At 36.2% G+C, this 19,730-nt stretch overlaps 1 protein-coding gene across 1 annotated transcript in view; it reads right to left on the bottom strand.

Moving 5' to 3' along the window:
* USH2A (usherin) overlaps positions 1-19,730 on the bottom strand; it is a gene marked incomplete at its 5' end in the record, with an annotated part of 188,964 nt that overhangs the window by 139,080 nt on the left and 30,154 nt on the right. Inside the window, 4 exons of the mRNA XM_015818019.1 lie at positions 4-62; positions 9,521-10,149; positions 16,598-16,740; positions 16,882-17,032. Coding sequence (XP_015673505.1) covers positions 4-62; positions 9,521-10,149; positions 16,598-16,740; positions 16,882-17,032 — 982 coding nt within the window. The remainder of the gene's footprint in view (positions 1-3; positions 63-9,520; positions 10,150-16,597; positions 16,741-16,881; positions 17,033-19,730) is intronic.

Raw genomic sequence — 19,730 nt, 5'->3', positions numbered from 1 at the left:
GGCATGTAAATCTCATAGCTCAATATTTCTCCATTTAAAATGGAAGGAGATTCCCAGGAAACCTAAAACAATAAGAAATGATTTAGTATGAAACATTAAGAATTCTACAAGGTTTTAAAAATAGTTCTAACAACATCATGCTATTTGAAAAGACAAATACAAGCAACTATGAATCCAACATTCATAAATGTTTATCATGAGATCTCAGATTGTATATGATCCATGATTTGATGTTCCAATAGCTCAGGGTTGAGCTGTGGAGTTCTTAATGCTTTCTGAGCTTGATTGTTTACTTACAGACATTTTATTGTCCAATTAGGTAACATCAGTGCACGGGAGTTTGGGGTTTGTTGCCTGTTTATATACTGTATAATATGCCTGTTTAAAATCCATGACACTAATGATGTTACAGTCATGATGCAAACAACCAAGCTCCAAGAGCATCAAGAACTCCACATAGCCTAATGTGATTTGTCATGACTGTACTTTAACAATAATAATTATAAAAATAATAATAATCATAATACTTTATTAGGTTTATGAAGATAAACTAATTAAAATTAAATATTAAAATTAAAAAAAGATTCAGGGTAGCATACACAGTTTAAAAGATCTTAAGAACCTACAACAACTACAGAAATATCTGTATGTAGGGAAAAATACACAAACAAGAAAATTTCAGTCCCCATCATCAATTAAGTGGGATCACAAATCATCTCTGGCCTGTTTGAAAAGATTTTCTAAAGGGGGCTATATGAGGAATTGATATTTCAAAGGCCAAGACCTGGGGGGAAATGGTATTCCAGATGATATGCCTATGAGATTCTATGCAATGGCAAAGTTTAATCAACAGGATTTAGCCTATCAGATCTTATAGAAAAGACAGAGAGAATTGAAGAAAGGCAATCCCATGAATAATCAGGCCCTGAAATCTATGAAAGGCTTTTTAAATGATAAACAGTACCTTGAATTACATCCAGAAATCATTTGGTAACCATTGCAACTTGCAATGAAGAGCTGTCAAGTTAGGTGTTCTGAGGTGTTAGAACACTTATAGATGTTAAAAAAGAAAGGGGAAAATATTAAACCTTGATCTAGTTTATGAATCATTGGACTAGGACTCTATCTGTCATTTCCTCCCCCTCCATAAACCAACAATGACTGGAACTGGCCATGAACAAAGGAGGAAGTCATTGCAAAACAGTGCTACTAACCCTCCCCCCCAAGTCAGCCAGAAGGATACCATGATCACAGTGGCGTAGCGTGGGTTGTCACCACCTGGGGCAAGTAATTTGCGCCCCCCTCCACAGTGGGCGGTGTCGGCGACCCGGCGGCTCGGATCGGATTCGCACAGCCAGCACTGCAGAGAGAGTGAGTGAGCCAGGCAGGGGCAGAGAGCTGCGAGTGCGAGCGCGCCCCCCCAGATGTTGTGCCCGGTGCGGCCGGGCCCCCCTGCACCCCCCACGCTACGCCTCTGCATGATCAATCATATCAAAAGCTACCAAGAAATCAAGGTGGATTACGAAAGTTGTACTACCCCATCCCACTAAAGGTTATCCACAAGTGCAATCAATGTCATCTCTGTGATATATGCTGGCTGGAAACTCAGCAGAAAATATTCCATCTAATATATTTCTTCCAGAGTGCTGTCTGTTGGTATCAGAAAATATAGTCAAGTCTTTTCCATTTCAAAATACTTTTGCATTTCCTTCTCATAACATCATTCTTTACTGGTATTAAAATCTAATCATGGCTGTCAAAGAGTCATTTTTAATTGATCTAGATGGCAAGCTGTTCACCCGCAAAGCGTGCCATTCAGTTATGAGTATTTTTTTATGTTGGAAAAGATAAAAAAACAGGTTTGTCCAGATATTTGGTATATATATCTTTCCAGGCTTTTTTCCACCATCACAAGGTCCACACGGGCCTTTTCCCTCCCACCCATCCCCACAGGGCTTGGGCTTCCTCCCCACACCCTACTGGATCTCTGGAGCTTTCTGCTATGCTGCATGGTCCACTTTAGGGAAGGAGAATAGTTTGCTTTGTCATGTGGCCATGTGGTGTGATTTTGGAAGTGGTCGCCATTTTCCAAGCATTCACACTGAACTATGGTTGTGAAGAAAAAGGTGGTGCTTCTGGCATTGTGCCATGTGGCTGTGCAACAAAGCAATCCATTTGCTTCCCTAACAGTGCTGCAGAAAGCTCTAATCTTTCTTCTCTACTCAAAAAGTGTTTTGTTTCTTCTCCTCACTATACTTATTGCATCATGACAATTGGATAATACAATAGGATAAAATATATGTATTGTATAATTAACCAGTGGAACAACCTGCCTCCAGAAGTGGTGAATGCTCCAACACTGGAAGTTTTTAAGAAGAGACTGGACGACCATTTGTCTGAAATGGTATAGGGTTTCCTGCCTGAGCAGGGGGTTGGACCAGATGACCTCCAAGGTCCCTTCCAACTTTATTATTATTATTATTATTATTATTATTATTATTATTATTATTATTATTATTATTATTATTATTATTATTATTATTATTATTATTATTTTAGAAATGACATTTTCCTCTGAAAAGTAGTCATTCAGTCATAAAGATTTATCCATAACTTGGATATGATTTCAAACTATTCTTGGTATACCTAGATTGGTAAACTATATGCAACAATATTTTTTCAGTCTCTTGGGGTAGTGAGTGACTACCCTCAAAACTTTTTGTTTGTTTGTTTGTTTTTTTATCTCATCCTCATGGACTTTGGCTATATCTTTCTGATGTCAGTTCCTATTATTTTAGAAGGGATGATAATGATTGGCTAAAGCTCTGCAAGATCCACTACTTTTCAATTTTTCTCACACTTAGCGTGGAAGTTATTTTTATGATGTATGAAAAGTCTTTAACACTTTTTCTATTAAGCCACTAACACTTTTTTCTATTAAGCCACCTGTTTCAGTCAATTCCTATAGGAGTCATTTAAAGCAAAGTTTAATTAATCAGGCTGCTTGAATTTCTTGCAGCCATTTCACGTTTCTAGGGCAGATGCCCAAGATCTGATTAAGTAGCTGTTTCATTTCTATCAAAGAACAAGTGCTTACAAGCCAGAAGAAGTAGTTATAGAATTGGCACAAAAACTATTTCATTATTAACATGGAGAAAACTACTGTGACTGTACTGAAAAGGTAAGAAAAAGTGATTAGTCCTTACTGCACAAACACAATAAAACAAAACATTTGCAGAGTTACTTGTAGAATCATCCTTCTGAATGATTAGACCAGATATTAGACCAACAATTCAACATTGTAGCATAAACTGATGGCCGCAGTCCTAAAAGCATTTCTACTTAACCAAGGGGATGTCTCGCTTTCTCTCTCCCTTGCAATTTTGATGTCCCTGCTATGCTGAACACATTCTCCTGGATTAAAGAAGCTTTCATTCCACTATTTAAATATCAAAGCACTTTAGTTTTTCTATCTCAGAATAGAAAGGGACAGCTATTTTCCCCATTGAACAACAATAACCTTATAAAACATTCTTATAAACATAATCAAAACCTTTCAATTCAAGAAAAATAATAACTCTAATGAAAGAAAACACAGTGTTAACAATTCTATAGGACCAAGAGTATATTAGAATTGTCCAATCTTTTTTTGAGTCAAGAACATTGCTGGTTGTTCTTTTCAACAATAGACAGTACAAAATAGTTCTGTCTTTGTGAACTGTCTCTCAAAAATCATTTCATATCAGAATAATCCTGCAGTCCCAGGATATGTTACTAATGCACCATAAGACATGCCAATATATGGGAAACTCTAAAAATTGAACAAGAAGCTGGCAAATGCAACAAGCCTCTCTATTCTACCTTCACATGGTAGGTGGTAAGATATTTACAAAAGCACAATAGCCTAAAGCAGGGGTCCTCAGCGTGCCTGGCTGAGGAATTCTGGGAGTTGAAGTCCACAAGTCATAAAGGGCCAAGTTTGAAGACCCCTGGCCTAAAGCTTTCAGCATTCTTCAAACCATCAAAAGCTCAGCCTTAACCAAAGAAACCTGTAGTCTAGAGATATAATTGTACTAAGTTTTTAGCATTCCACACAGCATCAGATAATTCATATTGCTTTTATGACTATACAAAAAACAAAACTATATTATTCTTCATATCAAATTCTATTCCAGTTCAAGTAAAAATTTGTACTCAAGGTTTAGGGACTGGTTGCTTTGACAATCGCAACCTTCTATTAATTGATGTCCTTACTTTCATAAAAGAGTAATCTTCCCAACTATTCTTACAAGAATATGAGACTATTTTAAGTACTTATTGACCTATCCCTCAAGCAAGTGCTTATTTATCTTTTTTCCTATAAACCTCTTATTGATGATATTAACATGACAAGCATGTGACAGAAGAGAACTGACCCATTTATTTTAGCCTCTAAGCAGAACTAGAAAGTCATAAAGCTTTTGCAGTTTGTAAACTAGAGTTCTGTAAATGATTTGAACTCTTCTCTGTAGATTTTCTACAGAGCTTCTGTCAAAACTGAAGCCATATTCTAACATAAATATTATGGAATACATAGGGCTTTATTCTCTATAGCATCAACAAGTTTATAACCAGGTAAAAGAGGATATTTTCCTTTTATTTTCAACCTATTTTTCTCTGTATATATCTAGCTATGCAGTCTCTTCCTTTCCATTTCATTTCATTATGTAGACTTTATTTCTGTTGACCTGTTAGACCATAAGCAAGTATAGCTGGCCAAAAGCCTTGAGCATATGATTATGATCTCTTGGATCAGAACAAAACTGAGACTGCTAACTGTGAAAGAAGAGCACTCTTTGTATTTTAGGGAGCTTCAATAAACAAGGTAAAACCACTGCAAACTGTCTTCTAAATCAATCACTATGTCTCCCTCACTCAAGAGGGAAAATTTTGTATAGGAAAAAACAACATGTTTTACATGGTTTAAGTTTGGGCTTAGATTCTGTTGAACAAAATTTCACTCATGAAACTTTCTTCTATGACTATGGAACCTTTTCAGAGAGGACGAAATCCTAAAGCAGCATAATCTGTTTATTTTGCACAGAGAGGTATTTTCTCAAAATAAGGTTCACATTGGTACAAGGGTCTGTTGTGTCAAATGCTTAAATGGGAGAAGACAAATGGGAAACTACTAACAACCATTATGATACTCACTATAAAAATATATATAACTGCCTCTGTGCTATAGACTGTGAAGTAAAAAAACACCTATCTGAATGGCAGATTATGATCCTAAACCTTCAGTGAAGGGGCCTTCCTTCTGCAGGAGACTGATTTGGAGTGATAAGTCCAGCTATATCTCAATTAGGGTGATAATCCCACAAAATGGTTGCATTATTTGAATTTGCACTATTCAAAGTGATTTCTATGGAAGTGTGGTAATTGCTACTACCTTGACTGATAAAGGCAATGAAAATGTTTAACCACGAATGCTTATATGTACATTAATGAAATATTGAGTGCAGTCCTCAAGCCTTACAGTTAAAAGATGCTCAATTTCTATCTTTGCAATACTTCTACATGTTTGCCATCCATAAAGATCTGGTGCAACTTTACCTTTTTCTTTTATTTCCCCTGCATGTTTTATAATATTGTCTACTGCAGATTCAGGCCTTCCAACATATCATCATATTTTAGTGATGCTATGACCATATTCATGACTTGAATTATATCATTTTTTTTCTCTCTGATGTAATAATGACCTTCTTCATTTCTGAACTTGTACTATTTTCCTCTGACGGAATCTTCCTTTTCTCCATTTTAGACACGTGAATATTAGCAGCACCTAAAATCTCAACTGCAATTGAACATGTACTAGCCTCAACTGTGCAATTAACTGAATTTTGTGTTGCATTAAACACGACTTGGTATCAATTTATAATTCTCACTAAACTGAATATTGAATTATTCAAACACTCATTAATCATGATATAACTGTACAAAGCTGTTGCCACTCAGTACATCTAGTGAGTACTTTTCCTCTACAACAGAGATGGTGACAGGACAGTGATATGCGTTGCATCTTGTTGCTGCCTCTTTACTGTTTTCTTAATTTAAACACATATTTTTCTAAGCACCTGGTTACCATGCAATCCCAAGAAAAGCTGTGCATACTCCAAGTACAAATGCCACAGACCACTAACCAAATATTAAGAGTTCTCTCCAGCTCCAAGTAAAGTATTCTATATACAGTATGTATTACAATGAATTCTGACATAATGATTGAACATAATATTTACCATTGCAGCATAAATTTAGTTAATCTCGTTTAGAGTTAAGAGGATGTTTCAAGGCATTTGGATCAGTTTTCACATTTAAAACTATTATTGCACAATTTTTGTGCAATAATTATTGCACAATCAAAGTACAACTTTTTTTAAAAAAAACCAGTGGTTCATATTGCTCTAATGCTTTCTGAGCACTCTGTGTGTGTGCATGCACACACACTCCCACAGACACAGGGACTAAATCTCCTAAAACAGCAACAACAATTTTAGTAGTAACAGTGTCATGATTCTAATGGATAATCTCTATCCTTACAGAAACGAACTTTGTTTTGTGCTCCAGTGAGCAAGCTACTGTACCAATATTTTTTGGCACTAGTACAAGACTGAATCCATGGAAGCATGTGTATATTTACACAAAAGAGACTTCTAAGCTACAAAAATCCCTCTTGTTTAGTTACACTAATTTCCCCTGAATGAAGTTTGTATGTAAGCCAAAACAATAGTAGTTATCCTGTCCTCTAGAGTTCATTCCCAAATGAAAGATATGAATAATTGAAATTTTCTGACGCAGTCCTCTAAAATTGTTTTCTTAATGTATTGATTTATCAAAGATGAAAACAAAAAACTATATTTAACATCTATATATTTTCTTGGTTAAAATTAAATATTCCCACAGTACTATTTAAAATATTCCTTATAAGAAGGAAGCTTGAAGCACAACACAACACAAATATCTAAGATACTAGCAAATATATTAAAATGGTAAGGATGGAGAGATAGACTGAATTTACCACATTTAAGATTAAATTATAACAATTAAAACAACAGGAAGGTAATCTGTTGAATTTAAGGAGATCTTAGTGTACAACAAGGGAGCTGATGAAAAAAAGTTACAACAGGATGATGAATCAAATTCTAGCAAGGGTCATTATGTCCAGACTAATAAAATCTAATGGGCATTCTCTGTCAAGACATCTTGAATTTAATACCAACCTAAAACTGGAGAAACAGAAAACTGAAAATTTTAAGTAGAAAAATCTGAGGCACCACCTGTCTCAGCACTGTCCAATCCAAGAACCAGTGTTTCCAGGATAAGTGCTGTTATAGATCCTTCTTAATATCAAAAGACTGATTTTGGGGTCACATGCAAGAGAGCTGTTTTCTGTATTGCTCCTAGGTGTAAGATAGAACCTTTCTAGAGTTTATTTATTTTTTTAATTTATGAAAACTTTTAAACTGCCCAATAGCTAATGAACTGAAGTAGGGAAAGTTCTTGAAAAAGTAGCGAGATTGCTGCTAAAGATGAAATTATCCCAATTCCTTCTAGCCAGGTTTAGCTATGATTATGGAATGAAAACACATTGCCCTGGTGAATAAATGACACCTGGGTTGGATGTCAGAAGTAAGCCTTCATCTGCCTTCAATACATCAATCTTGGCATCTTTATAAACTATAAAGGATTGGCTCCAATCCTCCCTAAGCAGACAAGTCTAGTCAGTATGGTGGGGGAAGGAGAGGCTGACTCAGCAGTTGTTCTCGTATGGTCATTTCTCTCTCTCTCTCTCTCTCTCTCTCTCTCTCTCTCTCTCTCTCTCTCTCTCTCTCTCTCTCTCTCTCTCTCTCTCTCTCTTTCTCTTTCTCTCTCTCTCTCCCTCCCTCCCTCCCTCTCCTCTCTCCTCCCCTCTAACATCTACATGAAGATGCTGAGTCAGATCACTTATCAGTACAGGATGAGATATCAGTGAACCTCTGACATGCAAGGAGACATGTTTTGATCCCAGACCCATCAAAATGTATGACATGAAACTTGAAAATGTGAACAATCATTGGAGATAGTAACCAATTAGTCTGAACAGAATAACAGCAGATGAAATTTCTATGGGAACAAGAAAGTCAATTGGATTACTTTGGTTGCAGGTTGATGCAGAACAGTTGACAAAGGTCAGTCATGGTGTAATGTGCAGTTTGACACAAAACAGATGTGGTATGAAATGCAGCAGCCCACATGGTTTTCTGCAGACTAGATGTGCACATGTGTCATTTCTCTTGCAAGAGCTGCACTGGCTGCCAATTTGCTTCCGGGTCCAATTCAAGGTGCCGGTTATTAATTTTAAAGCCCTTCATGGCTTGGGATCAGGTTATTTAAAGAACCATATTTTCCCAGTCATAGCTACCCAACCCACCAGAGTGAGGAAGCAGGGAATGATATGGGTCCTTTCTCCTAAGGAGGTACTTCGAGCCCATCAAGTGACTTATTAATTGTTGTTGTCAGGGGGGGTGGGGAGGTTATTGCTATTTATAGTAATAGCAATAGTACTTAGACTTACAGTATATGCTGATTCATAGTGCTTTACAGCCCTCTGTAAGCAGTTTACATAATCAGCATATTGCTCCCAACAGTCTGGACCCTCATTTTACCGACCTCAGAAGGATGGAAGACTGAGTCAACCTTGAGCCAGTGAGGATTGAACTCCTGACAGTTGGCAGAATTAGCCTGCAATACTGCATTCTAACCACTGCGTCACTATGGGTTATTGTTTTTTAGATGAGATTTTAATGTTTGTAAGCTGCCCAGTTGTAAACTGAGAGTGAGTTGGGTGGCTATATAAAGTTTCATAAATAAATAAATAAAGTAAGTAAATAAGTAAATAAATAAGTAAGTAAGTAAGTAAGTAAAATTGAAAGTGCTCAGGGCATGGCAGCTACATTTAATCAATGAAATCTCTAGAAGTTGCCTATGTGAAATCACCAGTTAATTAATATTAGGAAATAAACAAGATGGGAAAAGCATGTAGAGTATAATTTTTTGAATATTTTCCAACCACTTTACCTAATTTACTACTAATAAATTTGTTATGTATAATGAAGCAGCATATTGCATCTTTACATGTGTGCATTTTTCCATGTCCCCTCATGATAGTTTATCTAGTTTGTGTCTATGTGTGCTCTTTCTGGGACACATGACCAGAAAGAAAGAGGGATTTAAGAATTAATCAATCAGCAGCATTACAACTCAGCGCCCGATTGCCTCTCCCATAGGAGAAATTTTGGGATTGGGAGAATTTTTCTTGAAACAACCCCTGATCTGGCTTACTTTCAATTCAACTTTTTTTTTGCCAGCTTCTTTCCTCTAACCAATTTGATGTCATTCCATTCAGTTTTCAGAGAGTCATCCTTCTCACAGACAGGCAGATATCTGAGTCCCTTTTCATCATTCTAGTGATTGGGAAGAATAAAAATAAGACTAAACAAACCTGGGCAGTATACGGATCTAATGCTTGCACCTTAGGAGCCTGGATGTTTTCAGGTCTTGAGGGCCTGGTGATGACTTCTACCCAAGAACTGCTATTAATGCCACCTTGAAAAGTGCTTGCCAATATTCTGTATTCATATTTTTTCCAAGGGCTGAGACCAGCACTTTGATCTAGATAACTCTTGGAACAATTGGAAGGAAAAGAGGCTACTGTGGAAACTTGCTCTGTTCCTTTCACTCTCCTCTCTATTGTGAAGTTTTCAACCAGCCCATTTGGATGAAGAGGAGGTTGCCATGACACAAGAACAGATGTTGGTGTGTCTGAGTATAATTCTGGAGCAGGGATGTCTTCAGGTGCATCTGGAAGGGTTTGTATAGGCAGGCTCTCAGAGGAAAGAGAGCACCCTTTGGAAGTGCACCCTTCTACTTGAAATTTGTAAACTGTATATGGTTCCAAGAAAGATGCAATATGTTTTGATCTAGCTCCTGGAATAGTATCGTGCAGTTGGTTGTTTTGATAGATGTTGTAGTGGGTGACAATGCCATTTGGCCTTGAAGGAGGCTGCCAGGAAATGGTTGTTTCTCTGGATTTCACTTCCAGGATTAGTGGTGGGTCAATAGGTCCTGGTTCTACAACAGAGGAGGGAATGGGGGGAGAGAACATGGTTATTATTTCTAATGTGCAGCCATTCCCTTTTTTTTTGTATGAGTAGTATAATGCAAAAATGAAACTTTTTCACCTGAAAATACATTTGTTTCTTAAAGACAATATGAGCAATGGAGAGAAATCACCCACAAGTTCCTTTACTGTAATGAATACAATAGGGATTAAAGATTATGTAACTATTTATTCTTTGAAAACTATCACTTAGTTCTCAGATGAATTGAGAATCCCATTGGTCTCATTTTATAATAACATTATAACATAATATGATTTTTTTAGTTTGGGCTTAATATGAAAGGTGAACCATCTTTTATGATTTAGAAGTATATAAACCAGCTCCATGGCTAATCCTGGCTTAACTCAACCATTATAGTCAGTGATTCTACAGAGTATTAACTTAACCCACTTTTATAATGATTTAGAGGAATACATTATGGATTCTGCTAGTGGAATGTATTCTTTAGGGATTCTGCTCGGAACATTGCCACTGGCAGAAAGCAATTCTGATTTTCCATTGTAATTCCCAACTTCCATGACCAGATTTTAGGGAAAGATGGAGAACTGAAGGTACAAGTAATAGGTGGGTGAATATCTACTCCTCTCCCATTTAGTCAGTGAAAAACGTCCACTGAATCAAAAATGTCCCATGGGTGAGAGGATCTGTCCAACCATTAGAAGCTTTTGCTGAATACAGACCCTTCTAATTAAGAATCAGTACTATAGTTCTTTCCATAATTAAAACAAGACACAAGATCAGGAATTCCAGTGTTCAATTTTGGTATGCTACTAACATGAACTACAATGGAAAAATAGTGTCAGAGAAGAACTATTTGTTTACCTTCTAGAGTTAGATTTCTTAAAGGCTAGTCTAAATGAAACATCTTTCCTAAATGAAAGTTTGGTATGATGCAACAGGAAACTTCCCAGACCTTTTAACGTTAATAATATCTTACTATATTATTTCTGATATCATAAGCACTTTTCTTCTACCCATTGTTCTATGCAAACCTAGAAGGCGATGCAGAACTAGGCTAAAATATATGAAAGAACTTCTCTCAAGATAATTTTCCTTGTGCTCCCCCATCCTGTTCCCCCAATTATATTAGAAGAGCAGCCAAACCCTTGGGAGAAAATGATGAGCAGAGGGGGCAAGGAAAAGGGGGAAAAAAGCTTGCTTGCTATATCCACTTCATGGCTAAATGGACTTATCTGAATTAATTAATGAATTTTAAGAATTAATTAATTCATGATTTTAAGAAAAATATGAAACGGGCAAGAATCATTGTTTTAAATTTTGCCACTATTCTTTCAGAACACATTCTTAATTACTTTCAGCATGCCATTGTAACAAGCCTGCATGTTTCATAGCCCAGTAAAGCTATTCCTATGCTTCTTGTTATATATGCAATATTTTTGCTCTCTTCTGTTTATAATTCTAATCCATTTTTTGCAATTTATCTACTCCCTGTTAATATTGTAGGTGATTTTTTACTGTGACTGTGACAGAAGCTGCCGATTTAGCTCTTTCACCTACTGATAAATAAACAATGCAGAGATCTGACCTTTAGGTTAACAGGTTTTATGCTTGCTCCACTCAGCACTCTAACAGATTCAATTATCATAAAGGTTCAGGAGCTTCCATGAATACTGAAAAAGATGAACCATATGCCCGCCTAGGTGTTGTGGAACAGCAAATACTCAGCAACTGCCCCCCCTCAAGAAATCCCTTAATTGTAAATAATTTCATCATGCGACACAATCAAGTCACCTTGAATGCAAAACCCCTCAGCCTGTGGAGGCAAAACGTTATTTAAGCTTTAGTGGGCTGCGTTAAATTCTGCAATTTGAAGGGCTGTTAAGTTTTTCAATTGAAATTTCATTTAAAATGCAGGTGCTTTTTATTATATTGAGGCTTTACTGCTCTCTAGGTACAAGCAAGAACATGGTACAAAAACACAAATCTGGCTCAATCACTGATCAGTAACAGCTGTAATTCCAGAACATTTAGCATTCTTATAAAACATCTTGTGAAATCTATAAATTGTTGCAAGAGATCAAGAATGCTATGCCTACCTATTCTGTTAATAGCATTTTTGGTGTTTATGAATTTTTTTGTTGACACTAGATTTTATTGAAAATCTTTTGAAAAGATATACTTGAGTATAGTAATCATTTTAAAGATTTGTTTTTTGATTCATAGGATCAGATGTTCACATTTTCAAAGTCAACAGTGCCAAGGACCTTGAGTTACATTCTGTAGCCATTTGAAAGAGAGGAAAAAAGTAAGCTAGTCATGAAGTATTTTACCAGTATCTACTTGTTTTTCGTTGCTAAATCAGTGCATATTCTGCTTATAACAGCAATTGCCCCTATGTAAATTTCTGTGAATTGGTTGCTGTGAAGACAGATTCTAGTTGAGAGGTTATGTAAGTTGAAAAATTATGTATTAGAAGGTGGTTACAATATACAAGTGATATTCAAAATTACTCAGAAAAGTTTTAGAAAGTATTTGGAACTTCATATTTGTATTAGGATAGGGTTTCTTTTTCATTTCCATAGTTCCAAAAATAATAACTAGATTTAAATAATTTTGAAAAAAAGATTTTTAGGATGACAGGAAAACATCTTGTTAATATTTAAGATATGGAAGATGATAGTGACTTTTGGAAAGTCAACTTAAATCAATTCAGCTTTCAAGATTCATTTTCTACATTGCTGGTCAACAACTTACTAATTAGGCATCTATCTGGACAATTGGACTGTGGTTATCTGCAGGAAGACAATAACCAAGCAGTTTGTTTTCTCTTATGATAAGTAAGATAAAGCTTTCATCCCTACTGCTAGCATTATGGGTATAACATTTGGGATAATGAGATGAAGTTGTATTACAAACCCCTACTGAGTTTAGACATAGCCTTTTTAACATTATCTGTTATAACTTATGAGAATAGAGGCTTAACTTAATTTTCTACTTTGCCTCTCTAACCCCCCCAAAAAACATTAAAAGAAAAGCATATATTTTCATATTCATTTGCTACTACCCCCCTTTTAAAATGGCAACACTTAAAAAAGGATAACTTAATTCAAATATGTCATACCCTTGACCTAGGAATCATTTTCATACATGAAAGAGGAATAGGATGATACACTTATTACAGCAGATGCAGAAAAGGCAAGTCTTAACACCAGCTGTTCTTGTTCCACTGCTCCTGACTGTTGTTACAAAGATGACAACTGTGAACAAGAGACGCAGCCTGGGAACTCTGCCTCAAACACCTTTGTGCAGAAAGTTAAAGAATAGCAAAATGGGGGAGTGCACAGTTATATGATTTGTTTAGGGACAGGCTGATACTTGAAATAGACTACTTCAAGGAATCAGGTCTAACAAGACCAGCTTTCTTCAGGTTATGCCTGGGAGCGTTCCCCATTTAAAGGACCCACCTGAGTGATTTTGGTGCTAGAATAGCACTCTGTGAGAACCTGAGGACCCTATATCTTAGATTAAACCCAGAAGGCCTGTTCAGAAATTTCTACTGTTGCCTGGAACAGGTGAAGTAAATTATCCTGCTTGGTTGCTAGTAAAGAGCCTAACTATATGTTACTAAAACTATTGTGTCTGTTTGGTTGTTTGTAACCTTCAATTGGGCAAACTGTGTAGCATAGAGCAACAATTTTTAAACAAAGGTACCTCAATTGAGCTAACTTAAAGAATGTGTCCAAAATCTGGAACTTATGACTTTCACAGGATTGAAATTTGGCAAAGTTGTGGCTACTTCAGTGCTGCCATTCTGCCATGTCAGCCACAGTCACTTGATCGACATTTCCAATGCTCTTGCCAGCTTCCTACAAGGGAAGTCAATGGGGAAGCTCCCCCTGCTTTTTTGCCAACCCATGGCCATTCGATTGCACTGTTTAGGTAAGGAAATATCTCTGAAATAATGACCCAAAATGTCATAGGCTGCCTAACGTTCTATGAAAGTGGATGGGAGTCGTTCACCCTTGCACTGATTTTGAACTACCTGTCACTGAACTTAGTCTGAGTAGCCAAAACAAACAACACTTTGGAGAACTTTGAATTGGTCCTGCTGAACAAAGAAGAGTTAAAGTTTTATCTTATGATAGTGTTGGATGAATAGACACTTTGCCACTCTGTCTCTGTCTGTGAAGACACAATCATCTAGCATGGTCCTGCTTGGCTGATGGGGTCATCACAATTATGTAAAACACAACTATTAACTATAATTGGAATAGTTTGCTAATATAATAAAAAGCTCTGAATATGAAAAAGTATGCACCCAGTAACAGCAATCACTTTTTAAAGTAAGAATTCATGGGTGAAATGACATGAAAAAGATGGTTATAAAATTTTAATGGAATGATAAAAGGCAAAAGTCAGCCTCTCAGCTGAATTCTTAAAATCTCTATATATCACAATCAGGTCCTTAAATGTAAAATCAATGTGGAATAGAACGTGTTGTCAATGCAGTTGTCACTGGAAAGGAGCCTGTAAGAGTCTGACAGTGACACAACTTCGCCTGCCAGGGCTGAAAATAAAATAATAAACTCCTGTTACTTAGCAGGAATTGTTTATAGAGCCAACTACGGTACATGAGGAGAGAAAGGGGAGGGGCATATCACTTAATGCCTTTGATTGATTCCTCAGGCTATTTCATTATAACATTAATACTGGAAGATAGTTTCATTTTGCCAAATGAAATTATCTTTTATGGGAGGCTATTTTGCTTGTCTGCTTCAAAAGTTCAGACTCTATTTAAGAAAAGGAGGTATACAGTTATCATTAATCTTTTCTAATCATCTGACTAGAGACAAGTGTTTATTTACTTATTAGTGCAGAATTATCTTCTGATGGCCAGGCACGATGGGAATCATAGAATTTCTGATATCTGCAGTGGGCAACAGAAATAGATTATTGCATTTTAAAGGTAATGAGAGTTGTATACTTTCAGAGGTCAGGCAGAACATATCTGTAAGGGACTGGTGCTTAGTGAACTTTCCAGAGCAGAATTGTAAATTTAATCAAACTTTGGAACTAATATAATATAAAATGAGGTCCAGACAATTGCCACATCTACAGTTTAAAAACTAACAATAAATAACAATAATATTTAATATTTAAGAATCCATCCAAATATGGATTTTGAAAGAGTCCTGGTTTGTTTTTTTAAAGAGCTATTTAACAAGCTGACATTCAAGAGACATTTTTCTATTATTAGCATTTACTTGTCTTTTTGTAACAAAGACATTAAAAACACAATGTAGGTTTGGGAGGAGTGGTTCACAAGACAGCTACTACAAACAAAGGCAGAGTATCCTATTGTCCCTGACAAATGTCACTGATGCATTTGCTTTTCTGTCCCCAATATCCATTGTATTTCTTACATTTCTAAAATGCCCTACAAATTCTGTTCCTGAATTCCATTGTGGTGTGTGTTTAAACTGGGGGTAACTATCCCAGTTGGCCTATCCTGGTGCTAATGGAGCAATCTGTTATTGTTTGTAAGTCAAAAAATTTAGTTTGGGACTGCGATTCCCAAGACAGTTGTCTTAAGTGACAGAGTCTGATTTTCTGTGGATGAAGGTTTGGATAATGACTTTATTTAAGATTGGGAAAGGGATAATTGGGTTAAACCTTTTTGAAATAACTTGAATCTTTCCTCCATCTCCCCATATCCCATCCCCATCTAATCTTGGTAATTTTAATATTTACACGTTCAGCTAAAATCGGCAACAACTCAGAAATGAATTGAGCACCATACAAAAAAAGTTTCAGGTGGCTTCATTTGGGATCATGTACCCATTATAACAGGGGTCCTCAGACTTGGCCACTTTAACACTTGTGGACTTCAACACCCAGAATTCCCTAGCCAACCATGGCTGGCTGGGGAATTCTGGGAATTGAAGTCCACAAGTCTTAAAGTGGCCAAGTTTGAGGACCCCTAGCTTTGGATCCTTAGTTAGAAGAATCAAGTAATGGAAATGAGGCTTACAGGGTAGATGAAAATTTTAGGATTGCAGTATAATGAATCCATCAAAAAGTCAGGATGCACACTTAATTATCTATCAGTCTGAGATTTTTCTCCCCCTTTTCTAATGCATAGGAAAATTTAAATGTTTTAAAAGACAATATTAAAAAAACATATAAAACACAAATATCTAATAAAAATTATATACGACACAGAGGATAGGGTCTTTTAACATTTATATCACCTGTAACAAGAATGCTTTTCAAAAACACAGGGCTTTGACCAATTGCTAGAACATGCATGCAGCCTCACAAAGTTGAAAAATGTGGTAATAGCTTCAATATTCTTAGTAAATGCTATGAATGTTACACTGACTTTTACATTGTATGTCCTACAAAAGTGCACTATGTAGTTTTTTCAAGCTACTTACTATCTTCTTCTGTATCTATCAGAGTCCAGTTGCTGAATGTATCACCATATTCATTGCAGGCAATAACCCTCAACTCATAAGATGTATACGGCTGCAGATCCTTGAGTATGTGATGTAAATAAATTGTTGGTTTAGAAAATAACCTAGAGCAAAAATACATATTTTAAGATGGAACTACAAGATCACAAGAGAATGCTGTATGGACAGAACTGCTGCATTTGAGATAAACCACCTCACATCAGTTTGCATTTCTTCAGAAAATAGCAGAGTATTTATCTACTTACTCTGTATTATTTTCTGAGTAGTTCTTAAGTCTTATTTGGAGTCGATATCTGGGTAAGCCTGGAGCATTGTTACGAACTGGTGTAGACCAGAGAACCTGAAGACTGGTTGGAGTAGCAGATGAAAGCCTAGGAGGCAACATGCCATCTGGAGCTGTTGGAAAACATGGATGAATTAGAGCAGAGAAAGATGTGGGCAACATCTGCTGGATGGAATCAAAATACTCAATACACTGGAAAACTGATATTGAGGATCAACAGCAATTAAAGCACAGTTTAATTTAACATCTGTTTGTGCTACTGCAGTATTGGGCTGCAATCCTCTTATATTATAATAATGTTACCATAGTACATCCATATTAATATAAATCCATAGATTGATTAATATGTGATGCTCTCAAATTTATAATGCTGTGTATCTATCTCATCATCTGAAAAACAACTGATTCTGCTCACCTGAGCCTAATTGCTATCTGGTACAAGGGAGCTTAACAAATCAGCTTTAAAACCGATGACTGAAGATACCTACTTTTTCTGTCCTCAGCAATTACAAGCTACATAATAAGCAATCCTGCATACTTCTAGCTCTAGTCACACTGTAAGCCAAGCATGATCAGGAGCACAATGTTACATGATAACATGACAACACTTATTAATTATATTAATAGCATACAAATCACATTTTATTCGCATTTCAGAGTAGATGAAGGTAGATCTTTGAAATCAATGAAGTTCTAAACAAAAATACAATAGCAATCACAATGATAGGAACAGAAAAAGAATAATTAAGCTAAAATATCAAAAAGAGGTTTCAGCCTCATGCAGAAAGGAATTTATTGTTGGTCTTTGTCTATAAAGACATTCCAAAGATGAGATGCAATTTCTATAGATAGATCATACAATTTTTTTTTACTTAGGCTATTTTAACTATTATTGACTAATTAATACCAACTTCTTTGAAATGGAGGACACACTGTTTTAGATACCGGAAGCCAATCAGATTTTAAATGTAAAAAGTACATTGGTAGTTTTGACTGAGCTTCATGGGTGGGATTTAGAAGTCATTTTCAGAATTCAGACTTCTAAAGCACATCTAAATGCTAGTTCTGACATTTGTGAGAGGTTTGAGGGCAGTTATGAAATAGTGGAAAGATTGGTAATCAGAACAGAAATTCTGTTGTGTGTGTTTAAATAAATGCTGTACATGGAACACTTAATGTCCTGAGAATTTATTGATAACTTTCAAACCCACCATTCCTGTTTTATAAGCCATGGTTTAAGAAGAGTGAAAAGAGCATTGGAGTCTAGTGTTGCTTCTCTGTTCCCGTTCTCTTTGCAAAACAGAAGCTGGCCTCAGCATTAAATTTTTGTCTTGACTTAATCAAGAGTTCCTATTAATGGATTTTGTAATAGTAAATTGCAGATGTCTCAGAATACAAAAAAAGGGCAGCTTCTGTTGCCAAAAGGTTACCTGCTTCTGGTTTATATGTTGAGCAGTGGAGGCTATTCCTATTGCATTAAAGGTTATCTATGACCTATGTGTAATTTCTGAATGGCAACCTTTCACTCAGTCACCCTCCACACCTCCCAATTGCACTCCAAGGATCTAAATGGAGTCTCTAACATGCATTTTTCCAAGATATTTTGAAAAACTGGATCCACTGTTAAACAAATCAAGAGCATCCAAACAGCTGATCACCTATAACAATAGATCAAACTTCTTATTATTCAAAAATGTCACATATTTTTATGAATAGGAACTTGATGGGAATATTCCCTCTTTCATCTCTTTAGTCCTAACATTTCCAATAAAGACTGGCTTCATACAAAAGCAATAATTATAAAGGAGCAATAATTTCTCTGTCGCTTTCTTAACAAAAGAGCCATTTACCTATCAGGATGATACACTGCCTCTAACAAACAATGCTACTTCAACTGCCCTTTTTGAGGTTTACTACAGCCCTCAAGGGGCAACCACTCCACCAGTAACTTACTGAATCAACACATCTTGTCCAGGAAATACTCAATTAGCATGGCAAAATAGCATGCAGCAAGTATATAGAAAAAGTGCAATGGATGAAAACAATTCAATTTTATTTCTCCTTAGCAGCATAAACTAGTCAGTTTTGCTACTTAAGAGAATAGGCAAAGGTTAACAAATTAAATACCACCACAAATTCTTTGGAGGAAAGATAGACTTTACATAATAATAAATGAATTATTAAGAAATCTGTACAGCCAAGTTGCACAAATGTCCATTAGCAGGGATACATGTGGATCCAGAACCACACCTTTGCAGCCCTGGTATATATCAACACAGCTATTCTTCATCTGATTTAATAAAACTAAAATATTATATTATCATTAGCCATGGTGATGCAGTGGTTAGAATGCAGTATTGCAGGCTAATTCTGCCAACTGCCTGCAATTCGATTCTCACCAGCCTTCCATTCTTCCGAGGTTGGTAAAATGAGGACACAGATTGTTGGGTGCAATATGCTGACTCTGTAAGCCGTTTAGAGAGGACTGTAAAGCTCTATGGGGCAGTATATAAGTCTAAGTGCTATTGCTAAGAACATTTTGTTCTTCCTCCATTGACAAAAACTGAATAGTAAAACGAAAGAACATTTAATATTTTAAAAATTCTAATGTCTATCCAAGTTGAGAATTTGGAGGTCTTGGTTTGAAGGCCTTCCTCAAAATCCAGGAAAATAAAAAGAAACCATCTTTTTCATTAGGGGCTTTTTCATCAGGGGCTGCCATAAAGAAGAGGGAGTCAAGCTATTTTTCCAAAGTGCCTGGAGGCAGGACAAGAAGCAACGGGTGGAAAGTAATCAAGGAGAGAAGCAATT

Source organism: Protobothrops mucrosquamatus, unplaced genomic scaffold, assembly GCF_001527695.2.
Source record: "Protobothrops mucrosquamatus isolate PMUCROS unplaced genomic scaffold, P.Mucros_1.0 scaffold665, whole genome shotgun sequence".
NCBI classification, from domain to species: Eukaryota; Metazoa; Chordata; class Lepidosauria; order Squamata; family Viperidae; genus Protobothrops; species Protobothrops mucrosquamatus.
This window is presented reverse-complemented; position numbering and strand designations above follow the sequence as displayed.